The sequence below is a fragment of the Microtus ochrogaster genome, linkage group LG4 (assembly GCF_000317375.1).
Source record: "Microtus ochrogaster isolate Prairie Vole_2 linkage group LG4, MicOch1.0, whole genome shotgun sequence".
In the NCBI taxonomy this organism is placed as follows: Eukaryota; Metazoa; Chordata; class Mammalia; order Rodentia; family Cricetidae; genus Microtus; species Microtus ochrogaster.
In genome coordinates this window covers 8,857,901-8,868,914 of record NC_022030.1, presented here as the reverse complement: position 1 = coordinate 8,868,914, position 11,014 = coordinate 8,857,901, and the positions used below count along the sequence as shown (strand labels likewise).

At 44.0% G+C, this 11,014-nt stretch overlaps 1 protein-coding gene across 3 annotated transcripts in view; it reads right to left on the bottom strand.

The window, feature by feature from the left end:
- Ccdc28a (coiled-coil domain containing 28A) overlaps nt 1–8,428 on the bottom strand; it is a 17,644-nt gene extending 9,216 nt beyond the window's left edge. The window contains exons 1-3 of one of the 3 annotated variants that reach the window (XM_013351402.2): nt 8,134–8,428; nt 6,200–6,411; nt 2,059–2,222 (exon numbers count right to left, since the gene is read on the bottom strand). In XM_013351402.2, coding sequence (XP_013206856.1) covers nt 2,059–2,222; nt 6,200–6,357 — 322 coding nt within the window. In that variant the 5' untranslated portion in view covers nt 6,358–6,411; nt 8,134–8,428. The remainder of the gene's footprint in view (nt 1–2,058; nt 2,223–6,199; nt 6,412–8,133) is intronic. The other 2 variants (XM_005360978.3, XM_013351403.2) reach the window with 2 other exon arrangements.
- Between the last annotated feature and the right edge of the window lie 2,586 nt (nt 8,429–11,014).

Here is an 11,014-nt window from a genome sequence, read left to right as displayed (position 1 = left end):
CACCTTTAATCCCAGCCTAGTCTACAAGAGCTAGTTCCTGGACAGGCTCCAAAGCTACAGAGAAACCCTGTCTTTAAAAACCAAAAAAAAAAAGAAAGAAAGAAAGAAAGAAATTACCAAACTAAAAACTATGTAAAGATCCTGAAAAGAGCAATCCAACTAGTAGACAAGTAGACATAGAAATTCAAATTTGATGGCCATTAAAAAAATTTCACTTGACTGGCAAAAAAATTAAAGATAATATCGACTGCAGGAAACTTCTATTACAAATAAAATTAGGGCTGGGTGTGGTGAATGAACCACTTCTCTATTTCAGCCCTTGGAACCTGGAGACAGGAGGAGGATCAAGAATTCATGAGTAGCCTATGCTATATAATGAATTCAAGGCTAGCCTACAATACATGAGTTCCTGCCTCAAAAAAGAAAAAAAATAGGATAAGAATGTTAACTCAGTTGGCAGAATGCTTGTCTAACAGTCACAAAGATCACATTCAATTCCCAGTCTGTATAAACATGTGACTATAATCCTAGCAGTTGGAGATGCGTAGCAACAGGAAAATCACAAGTTCAAGATCATCCTCAGCTACACAGTGAGTTTAAAGCCAGCCGAAGGTATTCAAACCCCTGCCTCAAAAGGGGAAAAATTCCCAGTGCATGGAAGCTGAGACAGAAGATCATGAACTCCAGGATAGTCAGGCTTCGTACAGAGCGAGACACTTTAACAAATCAAAAGGAAATTGACCACACTAAGTCTAAATTGGTTTAACTAATAAAGACTTCCCGTATTATTTTAAATAGATAAATTATATGATATGGTTTTGTTTTTCAGAAATAAATTAGGTTGCTTTCTAAAGAAGGGGCATACAAGACCATACATAGGGATGAAGAATCTAATTTAAACAAGCACTTCAGGACGGTTATTCCATAACAGCATCCTACTTTAACATTTCCGCTCATCTTCCCTTGTGTGTGTACCTAAGTGTAAGTGTGGTGTTACGTAGTATGCAGGAGTGCACCTGTGCATGCGGCATGCAGAGGCCAGAGAGGAGGATGTCAGCTGTCCTGTCCATCACTCTGCCTTATTCCTTTAAGACCAGGTCTTTCTGAGAATCTGGACCAAGGCTGACAGCAGTAAGCTCCAGAAATCTGCTTCCCGTATCTCTGGGTTCCAGGTCTGGCTGTGCCCATGTCCAGCTTTTAACACAGGTGCTACGGTACAAACTCAGGTCCTGACGGTTGGACGACTAACTGTCTTACCCACTAAGACAACTCTCTGGCCCTGAAAATTCCCTTTTAAAAATCCCCTCAATAATTTTAGGGAGCAAATTATATTCCATGACAATAAAATCTAAAATTCTTAAATTTTGTGTCTCTATATTTTGTGGTTCCCTTCTTTCCCTCTCCCTCAACACTGAGTGTGTGTTCTTGTTTGTTTCTGAGACAGGTCTCAAGTAGCACAGGTTGCCTCCAAAGTCACTGTGTAGCTGAGGATGTCTCTGAACTGTCTAGCTCTCCTGCCTCTATTTCCCGAGAGGTAGGATTAGAGATGGGTACTACCGTGCCTGGCTTTCTGTAGTGCGGTGTCAAACCAAGGATTTTGTAAACACTAGGCAGTCTACCAACTACCAACAAAGCCACATCCTAAGCCCTCTCTGGGCATGCTCACAGTCTCAGTAGCCCACAATGGCTTCAAACTCTCTAGGTAGTTGAGGATGACCTTGAACCTCTCATCCTCCTGCTTCTACCTTCTAGATACTGGGATTACAGGCATGAGTCACCACATCCAGTGTTCCTTTGCTTTTTAATAAAAGAAAAAGATACTTTGAGAGCCCCTCAAACAAAGGTAGGTGGATGGTGCTGAAGAATGACAGCCAAGGGTCATTTTGCTTTCACACACGCACACACACACACACACGCACACACACACACATGCGCGCGCGCACACACACACACACACACGCACAAGAACATACTAAACAAAAGGAAGAATGAGACACTGTAGAAAACGGGATGCAAACATCCTTAAGAAAAAGCATGGAGAGCGCACTGTTGTCTTACCAAATGCCTGCAGCTTCCCCGAGTGGAAATCATTTAGCAGACTGAGGAGCCCGCGCTCCATCTCCTGGACATCGGAGACATCTGTGAGGAAGGAGTGCTGGATGGGGGTAGACTGAGCCCCCTTCCCTTCTCCTCCTGGAGGCTTGTTCTTTTCTTTCACCACTCTGCAGAGAAGACGCGATTGATCTCGGTTAGATCTTCCAGACTGTTCTAGATTAAACGCCTGCTTCACTTCTCAGTTACATAAATGTACATTTCTTAAAAACAGGAAATCAGAAAAGAGTCAATACTAGGTAAAGTCTGAAACCTCAAGCCAACAGCAAATGAAAACAGGTGGTGAAAGATCCCAACTATATAAAGTGTATCCACTGAGAAATGTAGAAAGTTTGGTTGCTACGTTTATGCAGTATGCTAATTTGTTAGACTGAAAAGGTATTGAAAATTGGTAAATCTTTTCAGGGTCCTAATTTGTATATCTCATTTCTCAGTAAAACACACCACACATTCTACTTTGTTTTTTGTTTTGCAAGACAGGGTTTCTCTGTGTAACAGTCCTGGCTGTCTTGGAACTTGTTTTGTAGACCAAGGTAGTCTCAAACTCATTGAGATCCACTTCCTTCTGCCTCCCAAATGCTGGGATTAAAGGCCACCACCATTGCCTGCCTACACACTCTACTTTCTAAATGGTATTCTTGAACTTTTTATAGCTGGGTGAGTAGTTCTGGGTTCCTGCTCTGAAGACAGGATACCGAGAGTGCTTGGACTTAGGAAAGAAACATTTAAAACCCAAACTCGAGCACCTGGTAGCATCCGGAATTCTGCCACCTTCCGTGCGGCCCCTCCTGCAGTTTCAAAGTCTGGCTGAGTAATGTAATATAACATCGCTACTGCTCTCCTTAGCCACTGCCACCAGCTTGTATCTTGACCTAACAGCTCCCCACGCCTTCCCAGATGGACTACCTGGTCCTGTGTATGGTCATTAGTCCCCTTCCCTCCCCATGAAGCGGACAAGTTCATTTCGAAATAATGCCAGGTTGTATAATTTAAACCTTCAAGAGCAAAGGCTGGTCTTAATCCAATACTCTTAAGAAACCCTACTTTCCTTGGGTGTGGCTGTTCAAAGCTTTAATCCCAATGCATGCAGAGGAAGGAGGCAGAGGCAGGGGGATAACCAGCATGAGTCCAAGGACAATGAGGGCCACCTACTGAGACGCAGTTTCAAATAAAACAACCAGTCAGTCCCTAACCATACTAGCCTCCTAGAAGCACATTGGCCAGCTTCTTATCTGAGTCCTGGTCCTACGTTCAGATCCTTCACTTCCCACCATTTTTGCCAGGCCACTTCTCACAATCCCTTCAAGCCTCAGTCTAGCTGCGATTTCCCCAGAAAGGCACCTGGGAACCTTTGATTAATTCTTATCACATGCATCTGCATACACCAGGCTCTCAGACACCACGGAGATGGTGCCATGCACACCCCTATATAAAAACAGGAGAAATAGGAGTTCACAAGGCACAGAGCCAGCCAGGCTTTTAAAGGCGATGCCCAAGTAAGGGTTAAAAAGCCAAAGGGATTGGCATTAGCTTTAACTAGTACTGTAGGTTCTGGATTCAGTCCTCCACTTACAGAGACTCAGTACTTGATTTTGACATAATAATGAATGAAGACTTCATCCCCACAACTATACTTACAAAGATAAGATAAATAGGGTGTGTGTATGTGCACATACATCTTTGTGTGACGTTCTGGGAGTGTAAGCCCATGGACGCGGTTGGGTAAAGAAACTAACAACTCTTAAGAAATTTAGAATTCAGGCTGGAGAGATGGCTCAGTGGTTAAGAGCACTAGCTGCTCTTCCAGAGGACCCTGGTTCAATTTACAGCCTCCAATGGCAGCTCACAACTGTCTAACTCCAGTTACAGAGAATCCAGCACTCTCTCTTCTGACATCCACAAGTACCATGCATGCACAAACAGACTTAAAGACAAAACACTCATGAATAAAATGAAAATTTTAAAAAATTGGAACCTGGAGTGGTGGTGTACAGCTTTAATCTGAGCATTCTGGAGGAAGGGAAGAAGAGAGAGTCCTACGTGTTCAAGGCCAGCCTCGTCTACACAGTGAGTTCCAGGCCAGCCAAGGCAATACAGCGAAGTACTTCTCAAAACCAAAAACCAAAAAACCAATAGGAGAAAATAAATTTAGAACTCATAGTCTGTCAGTTCTTCATGAGGAAAGGTTTGCATATTGTGTGTGTGTGTGTTATGCAGTGCATGCATGTGATATGGGATTAACCTCTGTATGCTGTGAATATGTTTTATTACCATTGGTTAATAAAGAAGCTGCTTTGGCCTTTGGCAGGGCAGAATATAGCAAGGTAGGAAATCCAAGCAGAGATAAAGGAGGAAAGAAGGCGGAGTCAGGGAGATGCTATGTAGCTGTCCAAGAAGATGTAAGGTAACAAACCATGAGCCTCGTGATAAAAAAATAATAGAAATGGGCTAAGATGTAAGAGTTAGTTAGAAATATGCCTGAGCCATCAGGCAAACAGTGTTGTAATTAATACAGTTTTTGTGTGATTATTCGGGTCTGGTGGCAGGGAAACAGAAGCACACTCTCCGTTTACATGCATGAATGTGGGGTGGCCAGAGGTTGACGTCAGGTAGACACATCTTCCTTTGTTGCTTTCCACCTTATTTTTCGAGACAGACTCACTCATCAAACCTAGAGCTTGCCACATTGGCTAGATTGCATTAACAACAAGCCCCAAGGATTCCTACGTCCACAACGATGGTGCCGTGCTGGGACCATTTGGAGTCCTGGCCTCCAGCTGCTCTTCCCTGCTAGAGATCTTCACTTTTCTTCTGATTTGAGTTACTGAAAGCTGTGTCAAAGTTGTTTACCAGCTCTGCTTCACGAGCACGTGTTGCCTTGCCTTGAGGATCAGAGGATAAGGTTTTCACCTGTTGGCCCTCCTGACTGTTGGGTATATAAGCCTCCGTGGGGCTACTGAATAAAGAGCTTCTTACCAGTGACTAGAGGTCCGTGTCTCTGTTTGTGTGTTTCAACCTCCAGCCCCTTGCCTGAAGCTCGCGAACTGTATGGTAGCGCACAGAGCGCAGACAGGTGGTGTGCGCTGCAGTGCTGAAGTCCAGATGTGCACTGCCACACCTTGATTTTTTACAAGGACGCTGGGGATCCAACTCAGATCCTCATGCGTGTGTACCGAGCTCTTTATCTGAGCAGTCCCCAGCCCCAAGGCCTGTGTTTTTATACCAGTATTTCATATGGTATTAAATGACATCACTCAGATCCTTACCTCTGCTTCCTTTTACTGTCATGAAGACCATGAGAGAAAGCAACCTGGAGAGAAACTGAAGACCCACTCCTGCTGATCCAGAATGTGTAGCTTAAAAAGATCTCACAATCCCCCTACTCTCTTTAAAAGTAGAGAAAAATCCACTATAGATTTTATGGTTTCTGTGGAGCAAATGTATTTTTCTCATTCTTTCAAATTTGCAAGTTTTTATCTACTAGGCAACTTCATCAGGTAACAGAAGAAAAGAGGCATACACTACAAAACTCTCTTTACTGAAATTTGTTTCCTTTATGCATATGTACATCTGTGCACGAGGGTGTGCATGGTTGTGTGGTTGCGCCTGTGTGTGTGTGTGTGCAGGCATGTGGAGGTCAGAGGGTACTCTTAGATCTCATCTCCAGGGGCGCTTTCTCTGAAGTCAGCAAGGAGACTGTCTGGTCAGCAAGCCCCAGGACTCCTCTTATGTTCCCTAGGATGGGATGACAGGAATGAGCTACCATTCCAGGTATTTTTATGTGGGTTCTAGGGATGAAACTCAAGCCTTCCAGTTTGTAGGACCAGAGTTTTAGCAACTGATAGAACTCTTCAGAGCCAACAACCCCTTTCCAAATATTTATTCACATGAAACTCTCATAGTCATTGCTTTTAGAGTCAAAGCCTGGGCTGAGACTGTAGCTCAGAAGTAGAACATTGGATGTGCGAGGACCCGGATTTAATCTGCAGCACTGGGAAAAATCAAACCACAAGAGGAAAAGAGGCTGGACAGAGAAGACAACGACTTATTAGCACATTAGTATGAAATGTCAAAGACAAGAACTTACCTCTTTAACTTTGGCCGCTGGGACGTTGACTGTGCCGTGGGATTTGAAAAGCCTGTGCTCTTACTAGCTGGGATGGCATTTTTTTTGGCATTGACAACCTGAGAAGAGTGGGCACTGAAAGACTTGGGACTCTTCCTCTTCGCTTTCCGCTCTTCCATTGCTTCAAGTTCTTTGTTGCATTGACAGCAGCTTCATAAGACCTAAGTAGGGAACTATTGTGATTACAGCTATAAGCTACAATATGTAAAGAGACAGACAAAGGCACATTCCACAGGCCAAAGGAGCAAGAATCTCAAGTCATTAAGTTAGAACAAGGAATCCCCTTATGTCTAATCTACTTTGCTAGTGCACATAAAGATCTTTATGAAAACTGTCTAATAATCTTTTTTAGCATTTTCTCTCATCGCACATCTAAGCATCTCCTGATTCTCCTCCACAAGCCAGGCACTGCTGTCAGTCCTGGGGAAGCAATAACGAATAAGACAAAGCGCTTAATCTCAAGAAGTCACCATTACATAAGGTGGCCAATATAAGCCAATCACCCATGCAAACCCGCAGCCTCACGGAAGCTGTAGCTGGCCTTTCAATCTCCCTTCCAAACCAGACTCAAACAGATGCCTATCAGGGCATTGGAAGTCTAAACTGCAACTTTAAGGCTTATGTCACGTACACTAGATTGGTAAACTATGTGCCACTGTAGAGTTTTTGCAGGTCTTGCTCTGTACAGCAGGCTGGCCTGGAACTCCCAGAGATCCACCTGCCTCTGTCATCTGAGTGACGGGATTAAAAGCATCAAAAGTGTGCACCACCTCACCTTTTCTTTTTGAGAAAAAGTTTGGCTCTATGTTTCTGGTTTGTTAAGAAATTACTATGCAAGCCATGCTAGCCTCCAGTTTGTGATGACGTGTCCCCTCTGTTCCCAAGTGCTGGAATGATGGGCATTTGTCACCGTTTAGATTTGGGTTTTTCCTAATTCTATTATTAATGAATTACAAAGCCGTTAGAAACATACCTATTCATTCCTTCAAATTGTTAATTGCATTATGAATGTCAGGTCTTAAAAAGAAATATCATCAGGCTTGAAAGACAGCCCAGCAATTAGGAGCCACTGGCTGTTCTTCCAAAGGATTCATTCGATTTCCAGGACCAACAATGTGGCTTTCAACAATCTGTAACTTCAGTTCCGAGCTATCCAATGCCCTCTTCTGGCCTCCAGGGGCACTGTATGCAAACGGTGCATAGACTTCCAAGCAGGCAAAACATTCATACACGGCCATTAATTTAACATTTAAAAGTGTTGAATTCAATCCTGCCGCGACTGTTTTAAAAGTCAGAAACCGTCTTGGGAATTAAAAAGACAATGTTGGATTTTTGTTTCTTGTTTTTGTTTTGCTATCTAATAGATGGCTTTCTTGGGAAAGGGCCCAACATCCAAGCTCTAATCTCAGATACTAATAGTGAATCCACTTGACTTAGTTGCTAGTTGTTTAGCATGTAATACAGATTAAACAGAAATTTAAAGATGAGAAAGCGGGTCTCCAAGAGGTGAGGCTCTGTATAATTCATGATACATATAAACCTTTAATCCTAAGGGTGCTAATACACATTTAGTGACAGAAGGAAAAAAGAAATAAACCAATGGTCTCCTAGGGAGCAAGCTTGAGATTTACTCAATTCTGGAGGATAACATTTGTCCCAGAACCTGAAATCCTAAACAAGCAACAGAGACCGTTCTAGAGAGGGCGAACTGCTGCTCACAGTTGAATGTTAGGCTTTGCTTCTAACCAGGACCACCGGGGCGGCCTCTGGTCTGCCTTCATTTCCCTTCCGCAACCCACCGCAGTGATGACCAATCAATCCCCAGCAGTGACCGGAGCGGGTGCTGAAGGGCCCGAAGGAGCAGGTTGCGGGAGTCCCCTCATCCCATTACATACCGTAGGAAGAGGCTATGTCCTTTCCCTCAACTGGAAAAGGTCAGAGAGCGTCCAAAGCCTCTGCTACAGCTGCAGCAAGAGTCCCCGTCACCAGCTTGGGACCCGCGCCTCCGCAGCGCCCTTTGTTTACGGAAGTGATGCTATCGGTGCGGAGCCCTCTGTGAGGCGGAAGCCACGCCCCTTCCGGGTCCCTTAGCCTTGCTCGCATCCCCCGTCTTGGGCTCAGTGCACCCATAGCCGCCTTCAGGTACGGCTCCAGCTGCCACGGGAAAGAGAAGTTATTTCTGGCCACGCCAAGTCTGCCCCTGCGACGGCCTCGAATTGGCAGTATAGTGTCCTCACCGGAAGCGGCTAGCCACCACGGTGAATGACCGCCCCCGTACACTGCAATTCCCAGCATGCCGTTCGAGCACACCTGAAGGCAGAGCCTGTTGTCACCCTAGCAGCGGATCCAAGCCTCGGATTGGCTACCTTGAGTGTGGCCTGAAAAGCTGTAGGCAGATGAGCCACTCGGGTGCTGAGCCTCCAAGTGGGAGTCTGTAAATAGCTAGTGTACGAGCCCTGCTGTTCTTTGGGGGCAGTTGGGTTTGTTTATGTAGTCTGTGTGTCGGTGTGTCTGTGTGTCTGAGTTTTCTTTTTGACAGGGTCTCGTTCGGCCGAGGCTGCTGTAGAACTAGTTATGTTGCTGAGATGCCCTTGAACCCCTGATCGTCCTGTCGGCACTTCTTAAATGCTAGGATTACCTCACTACAGTCCTTTGAGATAGCTGGCGTAATCCTCGTTTTAGAAATGAATCTGAGATTCAGAAAGGCTAATCAATCATGTTGTCTGACTCTTCACTTCATCCCTGGGAGAAAGAATTGAGGTTTGAGAGAGGGTCATGAAGGGGCTCTAGGCAGCCAGACCATGGCAAAGATGCCTCTGACAGTCCGTGACCTTCTCCCCCATTCCCTCTTCCTTGCTAAAAAACCATCAGATTACATTCTTAAAGCTAGCCACCAAGGTCTACTCCCTTACTTGATCACTTCTTCCTCCTGAAGCTGACTACCAAGGTCCAAATATCAAAATATTGAAGTCCAGCAATCAAAAGCCCCTTTTGGCTGCCCTAATTAACATGCCCAATAAAAATTAAACACCTCATCCTAACACGGTGTCTCCCCTTTCACCTTTATAAACTATCATTTACCTATGGGCCTCTCTATCCAAAGATAGTCCTTTGTCCTTCCCCAACAATATTCCCCTCTTCCTTATTATTCTTTCCTTCTCCCTCATCCTCTGTCTCCATCTGTGTCTCTTATTCCCCTGCTCTTTGTCCTTCTGGGGCAAATGAATCACCTTTGTGCTGAGAACTTGGTCTTGGGGTGTCTTGTGCTGAATACAGTTCTTTCAGCCCAGTCCTTGGCTAGAGAAGAAAACCAGTCTTTCTTTCCCTGGTGTGGGTTGCCTTCTTGGACTGGGATCTGGAGATGGGAAATTTTAGATTCCTAGCCTCTGAGATTGAAGTAGCTCTGCCCTAATTACCTAAAGAGGAAATGTGTCTAGAGAGTGTCAGTGCTAGAGAGGCAAGGCAAAGATGGAGATACTAAGTCCCTAGGCTCCTATCATGAGAAGTTCTTCCGTTAGAAAACAAAATAAAACAAATTATTTTTTTAACACAGACATAACATTCATGATCCCACTTTCCAAGATGAATGCATGTTATAGTTTTTTTGATTTGGTATTTTAGGTTAAAGAACTAGCAAATTCAGGAAAGATGGATTCCTCATCCCCCTTGGTTAGCTCCCTTCGCACAGACCACCAGGGTCACTAGGAAATAGATCTTGATAACTGATGATCAATATGCTAGTCTTTTTTTCCAAGATCTTTGCTGACAGAGTGAAAAGAAGAAAGAAATGGATTGTTGACAGTTTGTGAATAAATGAGAAGATCCGATCTTCACTGAAGCCTGGCAGCAGTGGTCAAAATGACCTAAAGCAATATCTGCTTTAGAACAGAAGATAGATCTAAACTCTAGAAGTATTTAGCTTTTCTTTGCCTTTAGAATCCACCCGAGACCTGTGGCATTTGGGTTTACAGCCTGTGATATAATTTAGGGACACTGAAAAATGCCCTTCTGAATGTAGATAAGAAAATCCAGTATGGGGACTCAGGCTTATCATCCCAGCCTTGGGAAGGTAGAAGCAGGAGAAACCTGGGCTACACGTAACTCTGTCTCCACGTAAGTAAATAAATGCCTTGCATTGGAAGTATTCACATTTTGAATGTCTGTCCTGAGTCCCTCCAATCACTTAAAGATGTGTCACAAGAGCCCTGTCTCAGACATTCTGTCACTTCCCAATACATCCCCATATGGGAACCAAGCCTTTATAGGAGACTAAGGGACACTAAAATTCCAACCTCACATTTTTCCTTCTCCACTATATCATCAAAATATCCCACATATAACTTAACCCAGAGTGCAAAAATATCCAACCAGAGTTAAATTTCCATTAACCTCAGTAAATGTAATGAATGAATAAAGTTCTCTAATTTATTTCTCAAAATACAGTGATTAAAGCAGTGTGTCTCTTCCTCTCCCTGACTCCATATTTATGGTTGTCTTACATAGCCTTGGCATAAGAAACTCACTTGGTAACCAAGTCTGGCCTTAAACTCACTGCAGTCCTCCTGCCTCAGCTTCCTGAGTGCTGGAGTTACAGGCATGGAAACGTGTTGTGGAATATTAGTTCAAATATGCAAAGATGTGCTGAGTTTGCTTAACTATGTAAAGATGATTCTTTATCTTGCCTTTCTAGGGTACCTGGTTAGTCTAATAAAAAGTTAAACAGCCAATAAATAGGAGGTGTAGGCAGGACTTCCAATCAGAGAGAGTAAGAAGAAG